This window comes from Panicum virgatum, chromosome 2K (genome assembly GCF_016808335.1).
Source record: "Panicum virgatum strain AP13 chromosome 2K, P.virgatum_v5, whole genome shotgun sequence".
Classification (NCBI taxonomy): domain Eukaryota; kingdom Viridiplantae; phylum Streptophyta; class Magnoliopsida; order Poales; family Poaceae; genus Panicum; species Panicum virgatum.
The window spans coordinates 5610062-5635216 of NC_053137.1; the positions used below are offsets into that span (position 1 = coordinate 5610062).

General features: G+C 46.1%; 4 protein-coding genes and 1 long non-coding RNA gene across 9 annotated transcripts; 2 read left to right on the forward strand and 3 right to left on the reverse strand.

Annotated features, from left to right (window-relative positions):
• Positions 1-1098: 1098 nt before the first annotated feature.
• LOC120662947 (zinc finger A20 and AN1 domain-containing stress-associated protein 9-like) lies at positions 1099-3689 on the reverse strand. 4 transcript variants are annotated; one of them, XM_039942000.1, is made up of 3 exons: positions 3561-3654; positions 3234-3369; positions 1099-1843 (listed from the first exon to the last, which is right to left on the reverse strand). In XM_039942000.1, exon 3 carries the CDS (start codon positions 1828-1830, stop codon positions 1336-1338), a length of 495 nt encoding a protein of 164 aa, XP_039797934.1. In that variant the 5' UTR covers positions 1831-1843; positions 3234-3369; positions 3561-3654; the 3' UTR covers positions 1099-1335. The 4 variants fall into 4 exon arrangements, with proteins under 4 accessions (XP_039797934.1, XP_039797944.1, XP_039797927.1 ...); XM_039942010.1 differs by lacking the exon at positions 3234-3369 and adding an exon at positions 2603-2893 and having other exon boundaries at positions 3561-3637; XM_039941993.1 differs by lacking the exon at positions 3234-3369 and having other exon boundaries at positions 3561-3689.
• Positions 3690-11214: 7525 nt separating this feature from the next.
• On the forward strand, positions 11215-13306 carry LOC120662975 (putative cytochrome c biosynthesis ccmC-like mitochondrial protein). The gene has a single exon (XM_039942019.1). It carries the CDS (start codon positions 12254-12256, stop codon positions 12974-12976), a length of 723 nt encoding a protein of 240 aa, XP_039797953.1. The 5' UTR covers positions 11215-12253; the 3' UTR covers positions 12977-13306.
• Positions 13307-16292: 2986 nt separating this feature from the next.
• LOC120662985 lies at positions 16293-18020 on the reverse strand. The gene is made up of 2 exons (XR_005670242.1): positions 17368-18020; positions 16293-17177 (listed from the first exon to the last, which is right to left on the reverse strand). It is a non-coding gene; the product is annotated as an uncharacterized LOC120662985 (long non-coding RNA).
• A 735-nt stretch (positions 18021-18755) lies between these two features.
• LOC120662992 (zinc finger A20 and AN1 domain-containing stress-associated protein 9-like) lies at positions 18756-21660 on the reverse strand. 2 transcript variants are annotated; one of them, XM_039942032.1, is made up of 3 exons: positions 21518-21607; positions 20606-20655; positions 18756-19734 (listed from the first exon to the last, which is right to left on the reverse strand). In XM_039942032.1, the coding sequence occupies exon 3, from the start codon at positions 19719-19721 to the stop codon at positions 19230-19232; it is 492 nt and encodes a 163-aa protein (XP_039797966.1). In that variant the 5' UTR covers positions 19722-19734; positions 20606-20655; positions 21518-21607; the 3' UTR covers positions 18756-19229. The 2 variants fall into 2 exon arrangements, with proteins under 2 accessions (XP_039797966.1, XP_039797974.1); XM_039942040.1 differs by lacking the exon at positions 20606-20655 and having other exon boundaries at positions 21518-21660.
• Positions 21661-22837: 1177 nt separating this feature from the next.
• Positions 22838-24168, forward strand: LOC120694986 (gibberellin 20 oxidase 3-like). Its single transcript, XM_039978319.1, has 2 exons — positions 22838-23319; positions 23532-24168. The coding sequence occupies exons 1-2, from the start codon at positions 22838-22840 to the stop codon at positions 24166-24168; spliced, it is 1119 nt and encodes a 372-aa protein (XP_039834253.1).
• Positions 24169-25155: the final 987 nt, after the last annotated feature.

Below are 25155 nucleotides of genomic sequence, written 5' to 3' on the forward strand. Positions count from 1 at the left end.
ATTTTTATTAGATCGAAGGATTTTGAAGTATTTTGAAAGGTTTGAAAGAATTTGAATTAATAAAGGAAAAATACTTTTTGATGGCAAAATTCAACAAATTTGGGACTTATTTGCAATAAAGCTGCCAAAGTAATGATTACTAATATATTTACAAGAAGACCCTTCATAAAGTTGAATTTGCCCCCTAAGATAAATTTTTTTTTTGCAAAAAAGGGCTAGTAATTTTGCATAATTACACATATGCCCTTGATTTTGCACTGAAAATTTTTAAATATCAAACAAGAATAAACACACAAATGCACATATTATCCCATGTTCTATTATAGTAGACACCTGAAGTGTCACACTTTCAGGGAAAGAAAACTAGTGTTAACTTCATCGCTAATGAATTCCAGTGATCCAATCCTCTTTTCTTGCATTAATCAAGAAGGGGTCACCATCATTTGCCTCCATCTCGCAGTATTGCTTTTTACTGTTACTAAGATCCATCCTAAAGCGAAGCTATAACTGGCTGACAGCATGAAAGGCTAAGGTGCCACTTTCAGTCATTTCCTTTATTTGGCATTGTTTTCCTCTCCAAGCAATTATACCCATCTCTCATCCCGTGCAACTTAGCAAAAGCTCTGCTTTCCAACCTAGGCAACTGCATCTTGGCATATATTGTTTGCAAATCATGCAAGGCATCACAAATAAACAGACTTGACATGTATATGCTTATCTATTACTTCATCTGATGTTAGTAGGATCAGATAAGATTCATACTTGCTGCAACTTCCAGCACAAGTGATAATCTGCAATGATACAAAACCACTGACATGTCGATACACCACTTGCCTCAAGGTCCAGAATAAGCAGTTCCTGCTACGCAATCTTATCAAGTCTCACTACTTCCAGAGGAAGCGACAACGCAAAACCACTGCATCTTTCCAGCAGAAACTTTCGGATTAAAGCGACAGCACAAGCTGCCATGCTTTCAATACTGGTAAAAAAAGCACACGCTGTTATTCAGGATCCTTAACTCCTTCAACGTAACTTCTTGATATGCACAGAACACAGTAACCACAAGACTGGACACCACTTGAAAGCCATGATCAGCGATAAACCCATCAAACCCATCAATCGTAGTAGGAAGCAATAGGATTAAATTACAGTTTGAATATATTTACATTATTACACAATCGAGAGAATGAAACCATGATAAAGGAGGAGGATAGACACAATTGAGACCAGCTACCACTCTAACCCAGACCCAGACCACCGCCTGAAGGAACCTATCATTTGGAGTGAACCCACTACCCAGGCATGAATTTAGTGATCCCTTCACATGACCATGCATCATATCTTGTTAATCTTCTCTGCCATCACAACTGGATTTTGCTTGGCAATCTGCTCCCGTGCCACCTTCTTGTAGTCGAAGGTGCACTGGTGGGAGTCAGTGTAGCGGTGCATGGAGCAGAAGGTGCCCCCGCAGCGGCAGAGGAAGCCAGTCAGCCCAACCTTCTTGCGGCAGGTAAGGCACCGGTTGCTGGGCGGCTTTGGCGGCTCCTGCTCTGCTTGCTTCTCCGTCACAGCTTCAGTGGCAGCAGCTGCAGGCACATCATCTTGCTTTGCTGTCTCCATTGGTGCCGCAGAAGAAGATGCCACCGTGATCACCTTCTTCTCAACCACAGGGCCTTCCATCAATTTGATGAAGTCCCTGTAGCACTTCGAGCACATATTGTTCGTCATGCTGCTGCCGAAGAAACCACAGTTGTTTATGCACAGAATTGGGGCCTCAGGTGCATGGACTCCAGTCTCCTCAGATTCCTGTTTCCAGCTCTCCTGTGCCATTGTTACAGATGGGCTGCACAGACATAGGTTCTAGGTCATTAGCAACAAATGGGCATGCAGAGTGATAAATAGCAAAAATACATGATTCAGACTAAGATTCAGAAAGAAATACAACCATAACAGTGGAACTGCACAAGGCTATAATAAGAGGAAATTAGAATTACTGGATTCAATCATGAAAAGGCACATCATATTTCAATCCTTGTTCTCTTTATAGGACACGACTATCTCTCAGTAACAGCTGAAAAACAAAACCAAATTGCAACAAATTGGAAATGAATGATTTCAACCTAAGCCAATTGTATCCAAATGTGTCATTCTGCAAGGTCTTTGAACACTTACGTAGCTTGTAAAGACTGCCCATATTTTATTTATTCAGATAAGCAGTTGGGGAGGGCAGCGGGCATGTTAAAATTTTATTGGGACAACAGTAGCTTGTACTAGATGAGTAGATTCAAACATCAAAAGTATCCATGATTCTATCTTAGTCCCTTGTAAATTCAAACATCAAAAGTTGCTACTCATAGTTCTTTCTTCACAATCAGATTACTTTCTAGTAGCATATACAACCAGGCTGCATATTGAGCAGTCAGCTTCTCTAGCAGAACAAAATAAAGAAAGCGTGTCGAACCTGCAGAACAGCAAAGGGATTGTTATCCAACAACCTGCGCCCCAGGTTATCTGTACGAGCGGATTTAACTGCACTGTACCCAACGCTCTATGCCTCTATCACATCCTTATTCTCTATATAAACAACTAAAGCTCCGCACACCTTGGTTAGTCAATTACTTTACACAATCATAGCATGAAGCCAAGGTCTTTTTGGTTGCTCCACAGATTGCATATGTAGTAGCAGCACAAGGCAGGCAACCAGCAGCATACAGGCGAAGCAATCAGTGCCCGGAACTGCAATCAGGTAGATGCACACAGCCAATTCAGGCAGTCAAACCTTCATCCGCACGTCCAAGCAATCGACCTTGCCATGGCCAGCACGAAACCTCTGGCCACAATCAAGGCTACCCACGCCGAGCACGGAAAGGAAGCTCGCCGCTTCATCCACCCCCTACACAAGGGCCACAGGAGACCTTCCTTATCAGCAAACATCTCTCGCCTGCTTCACGAATTGGCACGAAGCTCGCATGTGACGCAGGGATGGAAGAGCCCTGCGACAAGCAAGCAGCCACGCACGCCGCGGCGTGCACCCGGCGGCGCCAGGATGAACCGACTCCCACATCCGCCGGCAACCACCAAAGTTTGTTCATCAAACACGCGGACGGACTCGCTATCCTTCACTGATTCACCCCCTCCGCTGTTCACAAAGGTTGAGGTCTCGCCTGCCAGTGCCAGCCTAGAAAACAAACCACCGCAAATAATCTGCAAATAATTAAAGGGAAAATACCCACAGGCGAGCCCAAATCCTCCGTGACACAGGCGCGCAGACCCTGTGCCACCAAACCCACCGGGTCAACCCAATTCCAATCCGCGCAGATCCGATCCAGAACCAACCGGCCGCGCCTCGACGCGAAGCCCGCCGCCAACCTAGAAACGAAACAGCCCCCAAATATCCTAGATAAAAAAAAATTCGACACGCCAGCCACGGACCCCGTCAACGGCGAACCTCGCCGCCGCCAGATCGGCTGGCGCGGCAGGCCGGGCGCTGTCGATCGGATCTGAGGCCGGGCAGGAGGAAGAGGAGGAGGACGAGGGGTAGCAGCGGCGGCGGCACCAACCTGTGGGCGAGACGGCACGCGACCTTTCTCCGCGAGGAGAATTTTTCTTTTTGGGGTTGGGCGTCGAGAGGTAGGCGAAGGCGAAGGCGAGGGCGAGGGCGAGGGCTTATTTCGGGGTGGCGTGCGCTTATAAAGGCCAACCCTTTCCCGATCCGCCGGTGCGGTTACCGTCCGATTAGGTTAGATTAATTAATTGCGGCGGGATTAATCATCGTGTTTAGCCGGGTGATTAGTGTGGACCTTCTAGCACGGCCGGGTGGGACCCACGAGGCGGGCAGCCGCCCGTGTGGCAGGCGGGGCCGGCGCGGGACCCGCGTGCAAGCGGGGCTGCCGGCGCCGGGGGGAAGCTGGGTGGCGGCGGATGGGTTGGGTCGGGTCGGGTTCGGCGTGGAACGGGTCCACGGTGGGCGACGGATTCGGGAATAGCGCACACATCCCGAAAAAAAAATCTCGCATGCATAAAGCACTAAATGAAGTTTATTTGTAAAAATTTTTTAGGGATGAGTGTAACTTTTCGCGATGAGTCTAATGACGATAATTAATCGATGGTTTGCTACAGTGGTGCTACAGTAAGCATACTCTAATCGCGCGGTCAAAGGCTTTATTAGATTTTTCAGGGTCACTAGCGCGGGAGTTCTGAAGTTGATTTTATAAACTGGCTTTATTTGACACCGTAATTAGCAGTCAAATGTTACTATTCCTAGCGCTAGGAAGCATGCCAATCAAGGGCAGAAGGGCCTTGTTTGGATCGGCAAGAATTCTAGCGCGCACGTTTTCTGGAAAAAGAATCTCGCATGTATGAAGCACTAAATGAAGTATATTTGTAAAAAAAAATTCAGAAATGAGTGTAACTTGGAATAGTCACCAATTCACCAGATACGGTCAGAATATAACAGGGACAACTTACTCTTACTAGTGACTGAAGGGGATTAGTTGGCTGGATTGAACAAGGACTCTGAAGAGAACAGAATGCCAACCAAGCTGCACATTACAGCTTGAGCAAAAGAAGGAGGAGCGAAAGGAGACTATGAATTTACCCAATGGATCGACTCAAACATCCAAAAAAAAATCCTTAAAGCTGCCGACTTGTGCTGTCTTCAGAGTCCTTGTTCAATCCATCCAACTCGCTCGGTTTTCTGGCATCGAGCAGTCTACAAATCCGTTCTGAAGACATTACCAACCGAACACAGGTATGCTGCTAGATTGTCAAATCGCAATTGTGCATTTTACAGTACCTTTGATGATGTTGTCCCCGCAACAATGAAATAATCCCTTTCTTCCTCTGGAATGAAATCTCGTCACATCTCCCACGCTGAATTTCATAATTTGAGACTAAAGAAGAAAGCATAAATACCAGACAAAATCACAAGTTACTATTATACTCCATTTTGAAGAGAATTACCATCTGGGTAGATAGCAGATGCACCGGCACACCCAGAAAACCAGTTGAGTTCCTTCTTTCTGAGTATGAAAATTAGACCAGGGACTGCATGAAAAAATCAATATCCCCGATAAGAAAGGACGACCTGCAGAAGGAAAGTCAGTCTCATTCGTTCCTGCCGCCCTAAGGAATTTCATAAGCAAGGTAAGATGAAGTAGTGAGCCGGGCGGGCATGCAAGGAGTAATTAAGTCTAAAAACCAGCCACCCCTAATTTCTCGTATTTAGTCAAGTTAGAGCCTCGGGTGAATGAAGCATTTCTTGAAACAAACTATTATCGTCACTAGCTAATCTAGTTGAGTTGGCGTAAGATCAAGAAGAACGGAAGCCTATCTTCTTTCTTTGTATCGAGACCAGCAAGAGCAAAGAAAGCAATAAATAGAATAGAAGTTCCTTAGTCAAGAAAGTCTAGCCTAAGAAGGCAATTATGTCTCAAAAGGATCCTATCGATCAGTCTAGCGTGGGGAGCAATCTATCGCCAGAAGTGGTGGTGACATGTTGGTCGCACTTCAGCTGAATGAACTTTCGGTGGCAAGGGAGATATTAGCAACCCCTTTTAGTTAGATGCAGAGGAATGCATTTTACCAGATAAAGCCTGTCTTATTGAAGTATGATCTATTCTTCTATCTTTTTAAATAAACTTGGGAGAAAGCCCGTCTAAGCAGAAGGATGAGAGGGATTGCGAATTCAAGCAAAGGGTTTTAACCAGTTCCCCTCCGGGGTTGACGCCAGGGAAATATGCTTTTGATAATGAAATATTGGTCTACGCCCTGCTTCCTAGTTCGAGTATGAGGAGCAAGAGCGAATTAAAGAAATTAAAGCGTAGCACTAGCGCTATCCCTTACCTGTAGCGAGCGTAGCGAATTTCAGAAATTATCTAGGAGGATTCGTCTGCATCTGGTTAAACCCTTTCTAGAAAAATAGGTTCCTTCCTTTGGAGGTTTACTTTTCGAAGCGTACGAATGGATTACTACGAATAGAGAAATGACGAGCTTATAACCTAGCGAAAAAGACCTAGCGCAATACGAACAATACGATTTAGCGACAAAGGCAAAGCACATTCTATAGTTGTAGATACGGTACGGCAATCTATGGCTTCCCTCCTCTAAAGCTGCTTCCTTCCTTTCCGGTTCGTAGTGGTTACGAGCAGAAGTGCAATTCAATTCGAATCAATTGCTTTGATATGAGATATGACGATAACGAGCGCTAGAGAACATCGCTAGAGCTCCCTTTTTCCTAGGTCCAATACGAGCTCCTTGGCCAGACAAGAAGAGGACAAGAGAAGGAGGAGTGAAAACATTTTCTAATCAAGATTATGTTTACGTGCAGAGCATGATGATGAGGTAGTCTTGTCTGTTCAGATGGTAGGATTTCATGTTCAACGAGTCTTGGTAGACACCGGCAGGCGGGCCGAGATTCTGTACAAAGATGCTGTAGACAAGATGAAATTGGAGCTGCATCACCGAGGGAAAAGGCAGGATAGGATTTTCATCGATATAGGGATCCTCCTTTTTTAATGCTAATAAGGCGGCTAAGGACTAGTGACGATCGGAAATCGAATTTTTCATTTCATCCAATTCATATATAGTGTATGTTGTTCCGACGAGTCGATTAACTCCGATTGTGCCTTGTCCCGATCCTTGATTTAAGGCCTTGACTGGCGTGCGGTTGAGCATTCGGTACTTTTAGTCATCAAAAAAGCTCCTTTCCAAGGTTGGAGGCAAAGGTACATTTTGAAAAATATATTAGTTTATGTGGACAGTAAGAAATTCTTCGTTGTATAAACTTTCTAGAAAATCGAGTTTGCCCTAGAATTCCATTTTTAGTCCCATTGGGCAGGCAATAAGGACATCATGGAATCTGAGGAACGTCTTGAAATCAAGCTTGGTTGCCTTTCACTGGGATGACTCTTCCTGAAAGAGGGCACTATGGATTCGAGCCTATTCACCAAGAAGAAATGTGGCTAGCTATAGTCTTGTTCTATGTGGATGATCTCATCTTAACCGGCGGAGACCTTGTAGAAGACGAAGTAGAACCTATCGATCCGCTTTTTTGATGAAAGACCTTTATTAGTATGTCCCATTCTCATCTTTCAGGTACTATTGAGCCATCTCTTTCATAGTCAATTTGGCTTTTCCCAGACTTAGGAGCATGATACAGCCGCACTCATTTCAATTCACTTTTCTTTCTGAAAAGAGGTACCACTTGAACAGGAGAATTAGTTTCTAAGCGTTATGCTTCATTTACTTTGCATATTTTACTCCTAGCACATGTAGATGCAACCCATCGATTCAATGAGGGTGTATTAATGGAGCTCAAGCACACCACAATTCTAGTTACACGAAAATTGATTGGTTGAACTGCTCATACGGATGATCAAAGTGTGCAAGTTTCGAGTTTGTATAGGCTCGCTCTATCCTAGTCTAAGTACTTGGTCGTGGAAAATCAATCATAAAGGACGAAAGCACTTACGGACAAGCAGAGCTAGAAATCAAACCATCTTTGTTCAGTTCGTTTGAACATGTTCTTTCTGTTGTTATTCTAGAGTCGTAGGTTGTCGGAATAAGATAATTCCTCAGTTTGAACAACCAATGGTCTCAGCTGGGCAAGGTAGCTGGGGCATCTCACTAACTAGATAATTGATACATGTGTCAGTGCAGTGGGCGTGGTTTACAGTAAAAGTGAAGTTGGTGCAATGGATAACTTTCCTCCTATCTTCTTGCAAAATTTTGTCGTAGTAGGTGTGGTAAACTTGAATTGCAAAGATTGATGCAGCTCGAGGTGGTACTGGCTTTTTTGGGCTTACTCGTCGCAGAACTTACATACTTTGTGGAGTTCTTAAGCAATCAGAATGCTAATAAGGGGGGAATAATGAAAAAATTCTTTATCAGCTACCTTGCCTTTCTTTGCTCCACCTCTATTTACTCTGGCCCGGAGAAAGAATTTCATTACGAAACTAAACTTTCCTCCCATTGGTGGCATCATCAACCCAACCTCATCTACACAATAAACGGCTGCAATAAATAAAAAGACACTAGAAGAAATATCTAGTCGTATGGAGCGAGCGGGAAACAAACCTGGCTATAGTTCGATAAGCCGAGAAGCGGCTTATATAAGTATCATCTTATTTGGTTTTCCTAGGTTCACGTGTCTCAGCAGATGTATGGCACTGTCGCTTGGGGCATCCCTCCTCACATGTTCTTCGGCTTCGTAAGCACACTAAGAAAATTTATGTTACTACCTCTACTCAATCTTTCCGTTCTGACTGTTGGAAAGCAAAAAACCATAAGCTCTCTTTTTCTACATCTACTTCTCGTGCTACTGCTCCACTGGAGCTTATTCACTATGATGTATGGGGACCACCCCCCGTTGTATCCAATAAAGGCAATAAATACTCTGTTCATTTTGACCAAAGGATACAGCTCATGGTAAGACAACATATGGCTTCTTCCTTGAGGGAATGTTCTAGCCGCCTCCTTCCGCCGTGCTTCCTCCGATCAAACAGCTACCTAGGCTTCCTCGCATACTCGGCTTTATCTAGTTTAGGATTGACTATTCCCTGGTGGATTATCTGGTGTCATAGTAGGAATCACCCCTTTCTTCTCAGATGGTATAGATCCAGTATATTGGTCAAGGCAGCTTGCTCCAATCATGCTTTGTTTATTGAATGAAGAGTTCACTCGTAGAAATGTCCGTTCTTTCCTTTGAGCATATCCGTTTGATTGCTCGTAGCGCTAACTAGCATAGCATCCGTTTTCTTGCTTGGTTTCTTTAGTATCACAAGCCACGGATTGAGCAACTAGCGCGGTCAGGTAGCTGCTTTCCTCTTTTCCAACCTCTTACCAACTCGGGATGGCCTCCTCTCGGTCAAGGATCCGACCTTCCCCATTGCAACGTTGTTGAATTGTTGGTTTTCGTTTTATTTTTGGATCCATGCAAGCCATTTCCTGTTGATAGGAAGGCAGAGTAACAAGTTGATTTTGAGTACCATACCTCCTTTTCGGTTCACAGACAGATCGAGGGTCACACCTTACACTTGCGTCACCTGCCTGCCCTTCTCGGTTTAATTGAATAAGACCGGCCCGAGTAGGACCCAGGATTCATTTTCTGAATGGAGTCTTCCTGGAACCGGGATTGATACCGGGTCAAAGCTTCCGAGCTAACTGGACCAATACCCTAACCCTACCCTTTTTCTGAGAATCATTCCTCCCCCACTCTCTGCCCTTCTAAAAAGAAAATGCATTCCTTCGCACTATGCTTTACTTTAGCTCTTATAGCACTCTTTTCCTTAATGCCTGTTGGCTTTAGCACTGTGCTCTTTGCTTTTAGTCTCGCTCGGTCCATCCTAAGAGATCGGCATCATACTAAGGACTGTGTCGAGCAAGGTCCGAAGGGATTTGAATTCCACCAATTCCCAGGTAAAAAGGTTAGTGGCAACACCACCATTCGAAAGAATGAGCACCTGTCATGCACGAAAAGAGCAAGCTGGCGGACTGATTCCGCACCTTCTTCTCCTCTGGTCAGCTCGCGCCAGATAAAGGGCGAAGGCCGGTGTGCAATCTATAAGGGAAAACGAGGCCTGAAGAGAAGTCCACGCGTGATGACCAATATTCATCAGAACCCTCCCTCGGTCAGCGTAGTGCCAGCAAGGAATAAATCAGAAGGGCAAGCAGGTTTCAATCATTTGTTTTTAGCATCTCCACTATAATATAAAGAGTAGAGAGAAAGAAGCCTTTCGCATCTGGAAAGAGGACACCCACTACAACTTATTATCTTAGGGGCTTGCTTCTTGTGAAGAACTAAGGCAGCTCAAATGAATGCTCGCCTACTCATGTAGCTGTCTCTTCTTATTTTATTGCGTAATATGAATTGTAAATGCTGCAAAATTCTCTCTCTATAAAGTAAAAAAAAGAAGAGTTGTCAATTCGGTAAACTCATTTAAAAAAAGAAATGAACAGTCTCACTATTCGATGAACTAGGGTGGGCCAGGGAACTCATAGCTTATGCACGCGCACGAGGCATGAAAAAGGAGGAAAGTCATTACATAGGAAAGGAGCACACGCCATAGAGGAATTATCATGTTATGCCTGGTAATTCTGACTTCAGAAGAAAGAAAAGAAGTCATCCCAGGAGTGTGTGTTTTCTCATAGGAGAATCCATCCTCTAGTAAAGTTAGCTTTCAGCACATAAATGTCAGTACGTCACTCACCACCTAGCTATTGTATTCCATCCCACTCAAGTACCACTTAAGAGGATAATAACTAAGTAAAGGCTGGTTAAGAAAGAGTTGTGAGAAGAATTCTTCAGTCAATCCGGCAGCCAGGCGTCCTTGTATTGCTTGTAGTTTCGGCAGGGAGGGCGTTGTATGGTATAGCTAGTAGAGCTGTCCAACCCAGAAAGCAATGAATAAAGAAAGAGATCCCCATTCTTGAGAAGAAAGAGTCTGAGGAAATGTAGTAAGGTCAATCATGGTGAATGAACACTTACTATAGGAAATCAAAGAGTTGGAGTTGGGAATTCGATCTATTAAAAAGGCTTGTGCCTTCTACTCTGGACGGGGAAGAAGCCGTCAATACTGGATAGTTTTAATCATTGACTAAATGGAAAGTACGGTACTAGTTCAGTGATAGTGCTGGAAAACTCAGATGCTACACACATGGGCTAGAAAGTATCTCCTTTATGTTCTTTACATTTACAGTTGACCGACTCAACCCACAAATGTTTTCTACTGGAAAATTTGCCTACTTATCAGACCTTTTCAGCTGGAGCTGAGCGAGGATTCATAGACTTGAAACAACTCGGCACTCGCATCTGAGAATTATCGTATAATAGATAGGCCTGTGGAACTCCCCCGAATAAATGAGCGACTCGCCAGACTCGAACTGACGTAGGTGATAGGTAGAGTCCTTCTTTCCATTTTGGATTGATAAAGCGTCAGGCCCAAAGAGCTCTACAGTAGTGCCTTGCGAGGTCGTAGACCCGGTAACCCATCGTTCGCCTAAGATCGAAAATGCTTAGTCACATCACTCTTCATTCAGTTCAGTCCATTTGCTTAACACATGCATGTCCAAAGAGATGGCGATGACAGTCTCTCTCTTTAAAATCGAGATTGTGTAGGTGTTCAGTCTACCGCTCATGTTCACGTTCTCAAAATATGGCTTTTCGTTGGGAAAAAAAACTCCCACGCCACAACAAAAAAAAAGTCTCTCTTTCTCTTTTCGGGATTGGGAGCAGGAAAGAGTTTGTTATTCGCTATTGGCTTAGTACGGCCTATACATAATAGGGCCATGACACAACGGATAGCGGACGGAAGCGAGGAAGGGGGAACCCTACCGACCGCATGCCGAAAATGCATTTCTCCTTTGAATTACTCATTGAATAAAATGGAATTTTTCCAATGTTTTCCCGTCTCGAACTCCGCTTCTCTAAGATCCTGGGTAAGATCTTCTTCTTACACGCTGATCTTTTAGGGTTAAAATTTCTTATTTTTTTTCATAACGCTCTTCTTGGGTGCTTTTTTTTGGCCACGTTATCAGGCGCGGACTAGTCGCTTTTTCACTATTTTTTTTACTGTCTTCTTAGGGCTATCATCTTTCATGACCGCGGCGGAATGTATGGATAATAATAATGAAGCTCCCCATCCCCAGGTTCCTGCCGCCCCACCTGCGGGACTAGAGGAAGATATAAGGGGCACCTTACTAAATATAGTGAGCGAGCCCGCGGGGCCACTCGAATTACCAAGCATTATAAGAGAAATGAGGGGCTTTTTCTCCCACTACGCCACCGGTGGGAGAAATCCTTCCACCCGGAACATTCAGACTTGGTTAGCAACAGAATTTTCGATAGACCAATCCCAAACGGACGAAAGGGCGGCAATCATCGCCGCAATGCAAGAAATAAAAGAAGAATACCCCCCGGATTCTTTATCTCCGGGGCAAGCTAAGGATCATCTTTATAATAGAATGAACACCTGGCTAGATGCCAGGGGCAGGGAGAACCTGAATTTGCGAAAAACGAGTTGGCCTCCATTGAGTTAGTTAGGGGTAAGAGGGGACGGGCCCGTATAGAAAGTAAATCCTTCTTTTTCCGATATGCCGCTCCGCAAGCAAGGAGTGCCACGCACGAGCGGAGCGAAAACTAAGCAAGGGGAATTCCGTCATTCCATGGAAAGCATGCGAAATCCTTTGATTGTTTATAGAATCAAAATCACTATATAGTCTTTCTTGTTCCACTTGCAAGGCAAGGAAAAATAAAATGTCAGTTTCGTTATTACAACCTTATTTTTTTATGTCAAAGACAAAAAGCTACGCGCAAATTCTCATTGGATCTCGGTTGTTCTTAACAGCGATGGCTATTCATTTAAGTCTTCGGGTAGCACCACCAGATCTTCAACAAGGTGGAAATTCTCGTATTTCGTATGTACATGTTCCTGCGGCTTGGATGAGTATAGTTATTTATATCGCGACAGCTATAAACAGTTCCTTGTTCCCATTAACAAAACATCCCCTTTTTCTTCGCTCTTCCGGAACCGGTACAGAAATTGGTGCTTTTTCTACTTTGTTTACGTTAGTGACTGGGGGGTTTCGGGGAAGGCCTATGTGGGGTACCTTTCGGGTGTGGGATGCTCGTTTAACTTCTGTATTCATCTTGTTCCTTATTTACCTGGGTGCACTGCGTTTTCAAAAGCTTCCTGTCGAACCGGCTCCTATTTCAATCCGTGCTGGACCGATCGATATACCAATAATAAAGTCTCCAGTCAACTGGTGGAATACATCGCATCAACCTGGGAGCATTAGCCGATCTGGTACATCAATACATGTTCCTATGCCCATTCCAATCTTGTCTAACTTTGCTAACTTCCCCTTCTCTACCCGTATCTTGTTCGTTCTGGAAACACGTCTTCCTATTCCATCTTTTCCCGAATCTCCCTTAACGGAAGAAATAGAAGCTCGAGAAGGAATACCACTAAAAACCTAGTTCGCTCTCAAATAAAAACCTAGTTCACTCGCTAAAGCATCCATGGCTGAATGGTGAAAGCGCCCACCAACCTAGAAAGGCAAAATGGGTCAAAAAGTAGGTTCGATTCCTGCCGGATGCACTGCCTCTTAAAGACAGAAACAGAGGAGGGAAAGAAGGTAGTATAGGGAACTTGCTTTTGGATTCTTATCGAAAGTGAATCCCTCTAACACTTCAGTTAGTGTTTTATGAGAAAATCTTTGCAGCCTAGACACAACAAGTGTGAAAATCTTAGTCACTAGGCAAGAATGGAAAGAATTTATTATTCTTTCCATTCTTCCAGATCATTCTTTCTTTTCCCACGACTCCGGGTTGGTTTTGCAGTAGAATGAGCAGCAGACTCCCAGTGTTATTTCAACCTTAAGTTCCATCGACTTAAGCGTAAGCGCCCCACCTTTTGAGAGTGCGAGAGATTTCCGCGGCCTGTAAACACATGGTTTTTCCAGCCGTGACCCTAATTTACTTACTGATTTGAAAACCTACCTCCAGCCGCCCTACCTAAACCAATCATCATATCGGTCCCTAGGCCCCATTGCTGGAAAGGCTCGTTATTAAAGAGCGTTGGTACAAGACCAAAAGGCACATGCACATCATGGATCCTTTCTTTTCTTCCTCTTGTTTTACTGCATAAAGTATTGTAAAGAGTTTATCTGTTAAAGCCCTATGCGAAAGAAAGTAAGGTGTCAGTGCCAAAGCTTCTTCTCAAGCATCAACACATCAGACGAATAGGAATCGAAAGCCAGGAAAGCAACATCAAAGACTGGAGAAGTAGGCGAGTCAAGGCAAGGAATTTCTGTTCTAGTATTTCTCGTTGCTAGGTAGGTCTCACTATCTCTTCATTCAGTAGTTGAAGCTTATCCGTAGAGAAGTTATGTTACAGAAGTAGGAGAAAATCTATCTACATTTTCATTCACTTGAATTCGTAGATCAATGGTTTACGGTTACCAACTCGCCCCGGGTGGGTTCTAGGAATGAGAGCACTTATGTATCGAGGGGCTTTAGCACAAAATGAAGTAGCTAGCTAACTAAGCTATGATGGAAGGACGGGGCTAGGGGAAGATAATCATTAAAATACCACTAAGGCCGGAAAAAGCAAGTGCAAGTCCCGATAACTGGAAGAAATGCCTACCGTGCGTAGTACCGATGTACAACCAAGACTAAAATTGGACTAGACCTTTTATCTTGGGCTCGTTCCGAGTAAGGATTCTTTTCCCTACCTCAATTCCTCGTCCATTCCGTATGGATTCTCCACCTTGCCCTACAAGCTAAAGTAAGGGAACAAACTATGCCAGCTCAAGCTAGAACTCACTTAGAAGGTCAGGAAAGAGCGACTCAACAGGGGAAAGCCGGAGCGCCTTAGCAGCGCTTCATTGGCTCGCGTCAAGTCTTCCGCTCATTTGGTAAACATGCACATCCTAACCCCGCGAAATGCCCCGCAGGGAACATCCTCCTTTATCCTCTTAGACTTCCCCGGGCATGGAATTTAGAATCCTGGAGATCATATCACTTACTTCGCCCGGCTGATCCATTCTCTGGCTTATCCCAAGGAGAGCCTGATTCGATCCTAAGGTCAAGTAGTACCCTATTTATAAGTCGGACCCAGAGCTAAAAGATAACCTCTTTCTTCTTATGAATGGAAGGAAACATCAAAACAACGCAAAAACCGAGTGAATGTATGTCTTTTTATCCCTTTCTTTAATCGAGACTTTCATACAGTAGCAACAACTCTCCTTTCAAGTGAGCTAGAAGGGTATGTCAGAGCAGGTTGACAGGCTAGAAAGTAAGCCAGGCTAGTTAGTCTATTATAAAGCTTAGGAAAGTGTATAGCAATAAAGCCATTTCCAAGAAAGTCTGCCCCTATAATCGAGAAAGCCGTCCAATAGCAAACCTAACCCCATCCTAGACAAATAGAGTAGAGGGGTCTCAAAACCTATTATTTTTGAAAGGATAACTGATCAAAGAGACGTAGCTTTTTCTCTCTTTCCTTCTTTCCACCAAGCTTCTTTATTGGAGTTGACTTATAGTGGTTGGTTCTTGCCTTGTAGCGAGTTGGGAGGCCTACTGTCCGAATTCGAACTGGCTGCAACGGAACTCGCTAAGGCTCCATTCAAAGAAAAAAGAATGGAATAGGACGAGGCGGGCAGATCATCTATCATCTGGTCGGACTAATGCGCACCGGCAATCCAATCCATAGTAGAAGTTCTTTACAGGTTTGGCTTTCCTTTCTGATCAATCGAATGGCTTTTACTAAACCTCAATTCATTCAATTAGCCTTGAGGCATAAAGAAAGCAAGGACGTAGCGTTCCATTACCGATCATGGTGGTATCGGAAGCACCCCTACTCCTCTGGTCTGTCCACCTTACCTTCTGGCGCACCTCTCCTAACTATTGCCCATTTATTAGAATATATTCTATATTCTTCAATATTTCTTTTTTTTGTGTGAAGTAAAAGAAGAAAAGGTCTAGACTCCGTATAGACGGAATCTAAGATAAGAACCTAACAGAAGTTTTTGTTTTAAAGTGTGCAGTGAAGGAAAGTGTGTCGGGGTAAAACTGGAATTGCAAGGTCATTCATTTCAGGTAGACCTGAGGGTGATAGATTTGGGAACATATGATGTAGTTCTTGGGATGGACTGGATGAGGACCATAAGCCCCTTTTATTGGGACAACAAGTCTTTGACCTTGTCGTTAAAAAGAGGACCAGACCAACTCATTCTTAAAGGAAGTTGTGGATTGAACATCTGGAAAAGAGATGCTATTTGTGTAGACAGAAGGGAAGAAAATGTAACCTTGCTCACGAAAGCCTTGCAACAACTATGCGGCTATAAGGGCACACATAAGCTTTCTCACCTCTGTGTGTGAATTGGGAATTTCACTTGTCAGGACTCAAGCTACTGCGGTTACCGGGGAGGCAAATCTACTTTTAAAAGGGCGGAAATCGCTATGTACTTACTTCTTCTTGCCGAATGGACAGTAGGAAACCACAGCTATCTTATGTAGTACTTCCTGCCGAAAGGACGGAATCACCTATTGTAACTACTGATTTACGAATTGACGAATGTATGAAAACAACCAAATTACCTGGTTATTCAACCAAAATTTTATACTTAGGACAAATTACCTGGTTATTCAACCAAAATGCCTTTCATTCATAACAAAGGAAATGGCACCGAAACAACTTATCTGCAACCCTGACACCAGCAAGCACGGGCAAATTGATAAGTCTGGCATTCCCAGCCCACCAAGCAAAGCCGGTGGTTTCTTGGTCACGACCAGCTAAAACGAAAGTTCCATTAAAGAGCGTTTCCACGTGGTAGAACCTCCTCAGGGAATATAAGATTTTCATGAGGCTGATCCTGAGCTGCCATCCACGCACGAATACCCTCGTTTAAAAGAATATTTTTGGTGTAGAAAGTCTCAAATTCAGGATCTTCCGCTGCACGGATTTCCTGGGAAACAAAGTCATAGGCACGTAGGTTCAGAGCCAGGCCAACTACGCCAATAGCACTCATCCATAAACCGGTGACGGGTACAAATAGCATAAAGAAATGTAACCAACGTTTATTGGAAAAAGCAACACCAAAGATTTGGGACCAAAAGCGGTTAGCAGTGACCATTGAATACGTTTCTTCAGCTTGAGTTGGGTTAAAAGCGCGGAAGGTATTTGCACCATCACCATCTTCGAATAGAGTGTTTTCTACGGTAGCCCCATGGATAGCGCATAGCAGAGCTGCGCCTAATACTCCGGCAACTCCCATCATATGAAATGGGTTCAACGTCCAATTATGAAATCCTTGGAAGAAAAGGATAAATCGAAAATGCAACCTTTCCCGTATAGAGCACATGGAAGAATCATGAGTCCTGTTCTATTACTCGACATGAGCAAACGTGGAGAAAAGCCAAGCTGACTGAATGAAATACCGCTGTTCACTCTGACTCCGGTTCGGTACCTACTCTATATCTGAAGATTGACCACAGCGTAATGCCTTACCGCTTTACACCTTGCTTTGAGTTCGATCCGCCTATTCACTGAATAGACTAAGTCAATCTCAAAACCCTTATTATGTAAATCTAAACTGAGCCTACTTGGACACGGGATTAGGAAATTCCACCCTTTTCCACCGGCTCCAGGACAAGAGGGTACCGAGGAGTATCGGCGACCCTGCACGAGAATAGAACCAATAGTTTTGTTTATTTGAATTCTTCCATTATCTATCAAAATAGGAAATCGAAATAGATATGCGAAGTGGTGCCCTTAAAAACTGGCATTATAGTATTCATCTGTAAATAAATCAGTTGTGTTGAGAAGCAGTTATAATTGTGGCAGCCAAACCTATGGATCCTGTTTTTACCTAATATGAAGCTGAATAAAAGGCGCCTTGTTCAGGAGGATCATCGTTGTTATTGCCTTGGTACCTCTTCTGCATCCACTATATGACTTGGCTCGAGCATCTTCTTGTGATCTTGATTGTTGAACACCTGTTTGCACTTAGCTTGATGTGATTTTTTTTGAGGCTCTGTATCTCCTCTTTTACGATAATCCGCAAACATTCCTTGAAAGAGGAAGTCCGCCACTAAGACTGCTTGCTTATCATGCGCTGATGAAGTTCGTACCACTGCTTGCTGTCGATGAGCTATGAATCCAGTCAGTCTGGAAAGCTAATCTATGGGAATAGAAAATACCCGTCTGAAGACCGAGCTACCACTTTCATAAACCCAGACATCTATTTAATTAGACGAAATAACAGGTTCTAATCAATGGAAGATCATAAATATAAGGACAGAAAGATCAATCAACCCAAGCATGATAGGGTGTTAAACTGTCTATAGAGTTGTGGTGAAGCAAGCTTGTGATGGTAAGATAGGAAATCAATAAAATCGCAATTGAATCTCTATTGAAATTGGAACAAGGGTAGAGGACTTTCCATCATACTCAAGCTAGATAGGTTCGGGAGGAGCCCAGGGTTAATTGCTTCTTCATATGTCGAGGGCTCTACCACTTGATTACAGGACTGTCAATTGAGTTGATTGATAATAAGTCTAGTACTTTGATCGATAGGTGGGTCATCCTACTTTTTGTCATATCCGTCTGAAGAGAACAGAATGCCAACCAAGCTGCACATTACAGCTTGAGCAAAAGAAGGGGGAGCGAAAGGAGACTATGAATTTACCCAATGGATCGACTCAAACATCCAAAAAAAAATCCTTAAAACAACCAGGTTTTATCCAGCCAACTAATCCCCTTCAGTCACTAGTAAGAGTAAGTTGTCCCTGTTATATTCTGACCGTATCTGGTGAATTGGTGACCGTAAGTTGTCACTAGTAAGAGTAAGTTTCAAAAATTTCAAGAACATAGATGTCTCGCTGTCGATGAAAACATCGCCTACCAGTACAACACCGTTAAATTTCATTTGATTTCAAACAAAAATGAGCAGGTCGACGTCGGTAGGCCGTCGAGCGTAGCGTCGGCGCTCGCCGGCACACGTCGGCAGCGGCAAGACGGCCGGGCTTCAAGTCACGAGGGTGCCGCCGCAAAGCAAGACGGGCACGGGAGACGGGGGACCATGTCGGCCTGCACGGTTCTCTTCTATCTCGCAACAGCGGTGGGCTGTATCCGCTGGTTAGCGAGAAGAAGCCCACGAAAAGTTTTGGGCATGAAAGGCCAACATGCAACTGTTAGTCATTTCCTTTGGCATTATTTTCTTTCCAAGCAATTAAAACAATGTCTCATCCCATGTAATTCATCAAAAGCTCTGCATCTTATTATTTGCAAACCTTACGACCAACATCACAAATAAACAGATTTGATATGTATATGCTTATCTATAACTTCATCTGATCACATAAACATGATGGTAGCAGGATCAGATAAGCTTCATACCTGCTGCGACTTCCAGCACAAGTGATAACATACAGCGATACAAAACCAATGACATGTCGATACAACACTTAGGCCTCCAGGACCAGAATAAGCAATACCTGATGTGCAATCTTATCTTCTCGACTTAAACTACTTCCTGAGGAAGTGACGACGCAAAACCACTGCATCATTCCGGCAGAGAATAGAACCATGATAACGGAGAAGGATAGACACAATTGAGATCCCCTACTACCACGCTAACCCAGACCACCACCCGAAGGAACCTATCCATTGTAGTGAACTTGAGGACTCGAAACCCAGGCATGAACTCAGCGATCCCTTCACGGGCATGCATCAGATCTTGTTTATCTTCTCGGCCATCACAACTGGATTCTGCTTGGCTATCTGCTCCCGTGCCACCTTCTTGTAGTCAAAGGTGCACTGGTGGGAGTCGGTGTAGCGGTGCGTGGAGCAGAAGGTGCCCCCACAGCGGCAAAGGAAGCCGGTCAGTCCGACCTTCTTGCGGCAGGTCAGGCACCGGTTGCTGGGCGGCTTTGGGGGCTCTTGCTCTGCTTGCTTCTCAGTCACAGCTTCAGTGGCAGCAGCTGTAGGCACATCATCTCGCATTGTCTCCAGTGGTGCCGCGGAAGAAGATGCTGACGTGATCACCTTCTTCTCCACTACAGGGGCTTCCATCAACTTGACGAAGTCCCTGTAGCACTTCGAGCACATATTGTTCGTCATGCTGCTGCCAAAGAAACCACAGTTGTTTATGCAGAGAATAGGGGCCTCAGGCGCGTGGACTCCAGTCGCCTCGGTCTCTTGTTTCCAGCTCTCTTGTGCCATTGCTACCGATGGACTGCAGGACACAAGTACCATAGCTCATTATCAAGAAATGGACATGCAGTAAGTGTAAAAAAAATGGCAAAAATACACGATTCAGATTCAGACAATGGAACTTATAAGGTTGTACAGGAAGATACTAAGAGGAAACTAGGAATGCTGGGTTGAATCATGAAAAGAGTCACAACAACAACAACAACATAGCCTTTTTTGCCAAGCAAGTTGGGGTAGGCTAGAGATGAAACCCGAAAGAAATAAGTTCAAGGTTCAGGCACATTGATAGCTAGTCTCCAAGCGCTCCTATCCAAAGCTATCTCTTTAGAGATATTCCAATCCTTAAGGTCTCTCTTAACCGACTCATCCCACGTCAGTTTAGGTCTACCTCTACCCCTCTTTACATTGTCGACCCGCTCAAGAACCCCATTACGCACCGGCGCCTTCAGGAGGTTGAATCATGAAAAGAGTCGTAGCATTTTTTTAATCCATGTTTTCTCTTTACATGACGCGACCAGTTCTGACCAACAGCTGAAAAACAAATCTGACTTGCAACAATCACAAATGAATAATCCCAAGCTAACAAACTTGTGCCAATTATCCAAGGGTGCCATGATGTCTTTGAAACACAAACACGGCCCATGTTCATTCAAATAACCAGTAGGCGCAGGCCAAGGGTGTGTTAACATTTATTCACATAATCAGTATAGCTTCTAGTTGATTCAAATATCAGAAGTATTATCAATGATTCTATCCTCAATCCCTTGTAAGTTGATGCAAACATCAAAAGTTCTATCGACGATTCTTTCTTCCTGACCTCACTACTTTCCACTAGCATATACATCCAGGTTGCATATTAAGCTGTAATACAGAAAACAGACAGAGACATCAACCTGTCTGCCAACTTCTCAAGCAGAACAAAGTAAGGGCAAGCACATCAAACCTGCAGCGCAGCAATGGATTGTTAGCCAACAACCTGCACCCCAGGTCTTCTGTTTGAGCAAACTTAACTTTATTATCTCATCCTTATTGGGTACTCTACAAACAACTGAAGCTCTGCACCCTTGGTCACCCAATTGCTTCAAGCAATCATAGCATGAAGCCACGGATTTTTTTGGTTGCTCAACTAGCATCAGCAAAGGCAGGCAACCAGCAGCATACGGGCGAAGCAATCACCCAGGCGCACACCCAATTCACGTAGTCAAAACCTCATCCACACGTCCAAGCAATTGACCTTGCCAAGGTCACCGCGAAACCTCTGGCCATAATCCATGGCCCATCACCAAGGCTAACCACGCCAAGAATTGAGCAAGGCAAGGAAGCTCGCTGCTTCATCCACCCCAAACGCAAGAGCCCTGCCACGCCCACGAGCAAGCAGCCACTCGCGCCACGATGGGGCCAGGATATGAACTCACTCCCCCATCCGCCGCCAACCACCAAAGCTCGTTCATCCAACACCCAAAGGCGAACCCAAACCCTCCTCACAAACTGCCCAACGGAGAAGAGAGACGCGCGGGCGCAGACCCTCCCTACTATGCCGCCAACCACAGCGGTCAACCCAATTCAAGCTCGCGCAGATCCGATCCGAAACCAACCTCCACGCCTCGACCCGGCCACAAGAAACGAAACAGCACGCGAATTTCCTAAAAAGGAATTCGACGGGCCGCGGACTCCGTCGACGGCGAGCCGCGGACGGAGCGGAGCCCGCCCCCAGATCGGACGGCGCGCGCGCCGGCGATCAGATCTGGGGCCGGGGAAGAGGATGAGGGGTAGGAGGAGGAGGAGGGGGGAGCGGCGGCACCAACCTGTGGGCGAGACCGAGACGCCACGCGACCTTTCCCCTTCCCCCCCCCCCGCGGAGAATAATTTTTTTTTTCCGGGTCGAGCGTCGAGAGGAAGGCGAAGGGAGAAGGCGTTGGCTTATTTGAGGGAGGCGTTGGCGAACCCTTTCCTGATCCGCCGGTGCGCTCACCGTCGGATTAGATTAGATTAATCTTCTGAGGGGTGAATGGATTAGATTAATTAATCGGGCAGTTAATTGACGCCAACGGAGGTAAAAGCAGCCCAGGAGGGTTTTGTGCCACAAGGCCCAATAAGGGAAAGGCAGCCAGTAGTGTGGGGTCCGCATATGTTAGGTTTGGCCCAACTAGGCCCAGCCTGGCCTGCTAAGAATACTCTGGCCTCTCGTCAGATATAGCAAACGGCCAGCGGGCAATGCTAGCTCTCCTAGGCTTGCACGACGTTGTTGACTACACGAAATCCTCTCTAAAAAGGAAATGCAAAATTTGAAACCCAAGCATGAACACAACGGCCATTTCACATCCTGGTCCAACCAGTTCGATCTTGTTTGGGAAAGAAGGGAATATACAGCCAACTCTATCCATGTGCGCTGATCTGTTCAATCTAATCCATACACAGTTCATACCCTTTTTTTTTTAGAAAGACACCAGAAAAGTATCTCATAACCGATTCATATCAAGCAAAACCATTGGTGGTACAAAAGACCATAACTTAAAAAATAAAATTACATCGAAGTGTTCTCTTATCGTCTTCTTCAACAGTTTATACCCTCGATTATTCAGAATCCATGCACCGTAAATACATGCTTGTCTTCAAGCAACAAGATAGACACGTCCTACGTCAGGCTTCACACTTCCCTTGCTGTTCCAGCTCCAGCTCATGCTTAACAGAATCACAATTCACACAGTGCCCAAACAAAAGCCGGCATGCGTTACTGGCTTTTGTTGGTGCAAATTCAGTGCCCAAACAAAGCTTGAGCATGGTTATTCATTGAAAACCACTCGCCCAACTCGATCAGTTTCAAGCTTTGTTCAGAAACCGCGGGAGCAAAGCGTTTTCAATGAATCAAGACGAGATAACCCACCGGGTTAGCAATTGGATTTGCACCAGCAGATGCCTTCCAGGAGGAGATCACGGCGATCCTGCGCCCGTTTTAGCTGGCGACGCCCTTTTAATCCTCGCCAAAACGAGCCGTCCCGCTATATATGGCCGCTCCGGCCGGCGCCGGCGAGCCGTGCAGCTAGCTAGCGCAGGCTTGCAGCGTGCAGGGCCTCCGCCTCCAGCTTCCAGGCAGCCAAGCCGCTTCGTGGGCCGCCGGTTCCGGCATGGCGGTGGAGTTCGACGCCGAGGTGCTGAGCCGGGCGGAGCGCATCCCGGCGGAGTTCGTGTGGCCGGCCGAGGAGCGGCCGGCGGGTGGCGGCGGCGTGGAGGAGATGGACATCCCCGTGGTCGACCTCGCCGGGTTCCTCCGCGGCGGCGGGGAGCTCCCGCGCGGCGTGGCGGAGGCGTGCGAGCGGCACGGGTTCTTCCAGGTGGTGGGCCACGGCGTGGGCGCCGCGCTGATCGCCGAGGCCTACCGCTGCTGCGACGCCTTCTACGCGCGCCCGCTCGCCGAGAAGCAGCGCGCGCGCCGACGCCCCGGGGAGAGCCACGGCTACGCCAGCAGCTTCACGGGCCGCTTCGACGCCAGCCTGCCGTGGAAGGAGACGCTGTCGTTCCACTGCCCCGCGTCGCCTGCGCCGGGGAGCGGACGCGCCGTCGCCGACTACTTCGTCGGCGTCCTCGGCGAGGAGTACCGCCACATGGGGTACGTTACGTCCGTGATCGAGTTCCGGCGTCAAAACCCCTGCTGCACAGCGTGTTAGGTCCAATCATTAAAATTCTGCTAAAATTTTTGCAAAACCCAATCAAAATGCAGACGCAGAACTTGTTAATTCTTGCAAAAATTCTTTTTTCGATTGGCTTATCCTTGCAAAATGGAGTTTAACCTTATGTGCATGATGCACGGATGGAATGCAGGGAGGTGTACCAGGAGTACTGCGACGAGATGACGCGGCTGGCGCTGGACGTCACGGAGGTGCTCGCGGCGGCGCTGGGGCTGCCGGACCGCGGCGCGCTGCGGGGATTCTTCGCCGGCGGCGACTCCATCATGCGGCTCAACCACTACCCGCCGTGCCGGCAGCCGCACCTGACGCTGGGGACGGGCCCGCACCGGGACCCGACGTCGGTGACGCTGCTGCACCAGGACGGCGTCGGCGGGCTGCAGGTGCGCGCCGGCGGCGCCGGCGAGTGGCGCGCCGTGCGGCCCCGCGCGGACGCGTTCGTCGTCAACATCGGCGACACCTTCGCCGCGCTCACCGACGGGCGCCACGCCAGCTGCCTCCACCGCGCCGTCGTGAGCAGCGGCGCCGCCCGCAGGTCGCTCACCTTCTTCCTCAACCCGCCGCTGGACCGCGTCGTCCGCCCGCCGGACGCGCTCCTGGACGCCGCCGCCGGCCGCCCGCGCGCGTACCCGGACTTCACCTGGCGCGAGTTCCTCGAGTTCACGCAGAAGCACTACCGGTCGGACGCCAGCACCATGGACGCCTTCGTGGCGTCGATCGCGCGAGGCCGCGGCGACGATGGCGACCATGGCCATGGTGGACAGGAGAAGTGATCTCTCTCTCTCTCTCAACCTCACAGCAGGCAGCAGTGGCCGGCGACGACGCATCCATGGACGTATGCTAGTTGTGAATTAAATAAGATGCTAGATCTCCATGGATGTAGATGGTGGAATAAGGATTAAGGACTCCCGTGGCGACAATCGAGAGTAACCGTACCTCGTGGTTTTGGCTAATCTTCAATGCTTGATTGCTCGTGCTGTGGTGATATGAACAATGCTGGTTTTGGCTAAATAAGATGCTAGATCTTCAATGCTGTTTGGTCATGTGATGGCACAGCGCGACTGTAGGTCATGTGCTAATTTCGTGTGGTTCGAGATGAAAAGGTCGTCTCATGACCTTGATCTGACAGCTGCTTGCATTGACTGCTTCCTATGTTGCTGCCAAACCCAAACATAGGTACAACCAAAAAAAAAAACACACCAAGGGTATAATATAGATCTGAAAGCTTTTGCTAAAAAGGGGAAGAAAAAAAAAAGAAATTGGTAGGTCACATGAGCTCTTTTGCAGACGGTGCCACAATTATATTCCAGAAGTGCTATATATATACCCTTGCTGTATTTTTTTTTCCTGCACAAAGTTGGCTCGTATGTTCCATCCATTTAAAGGTGGCTCATTTAACGACCTTTGGGATTTTTTTAGGGGACCTTTGAGACATTTTATATTATTTTTTGTTTCCTTTATTGGGCTTGTGGGCCTCATCCAATGTTGACAATCCCATGACATATCATTGTGAATTCTTGGTGCAATGAGAAGATTTTACCTCCTTCAAAGAGCTGATGGATTATGCCTCTTGTTGCCCTGTTGACAAGCTATCACAACCCACAATGTTCAGGTTTCCAAAGCCAATTTGCCTTCTATCTCTCGAGGTTTCTTCAAGTTCAAAAGTTCAAAATTCGTTTGTAGTGCTGAAATCGTACCTCTTTACTTCACCGTCGTTCTTTTTAGCAAATTGTAAATATATACGTGGCCTTGTGGAGCGA

Bases quoted from the DNA above. Each gene is read 5' to 3' on its own strand.
- LOC120662947 (XM_039941993.1), bottom strand. From the start codon at position 1,830: ATGGCACAGGAGAGCTGGAAACAGGAATCTGAGGAGACTGGAGTCCAT.
- LOC120694986 (XM_039978319.1), top strand. From the start codon at position 22,838: ATGGCGGTGGAGTTCGACGCCGAGGTGCTGAGCCGGGCGGAGCGCATC. The intron at 23,320-23,531 runs GTACGTTACGTC...GATGGAATGCAG, and splicing joins GAGGAGTACCGCCACATGGG to GGAGGTGTACCAGGAGTACT.
- LOC120662975 (XM_039942019.1), top strand. From the start codon at position 12,254: ATGTCAGTTTCGTTATTACAACCTTATTTTTTTATGTCAAAGACAAAA.
- LOC120662992 (XM_039942040.1), bottom strand. From the start codon at position 19,721: ATGGCACAAGAGAGCTGGAAACAAGAGACCGAGGCGACTGGAGTCCAC.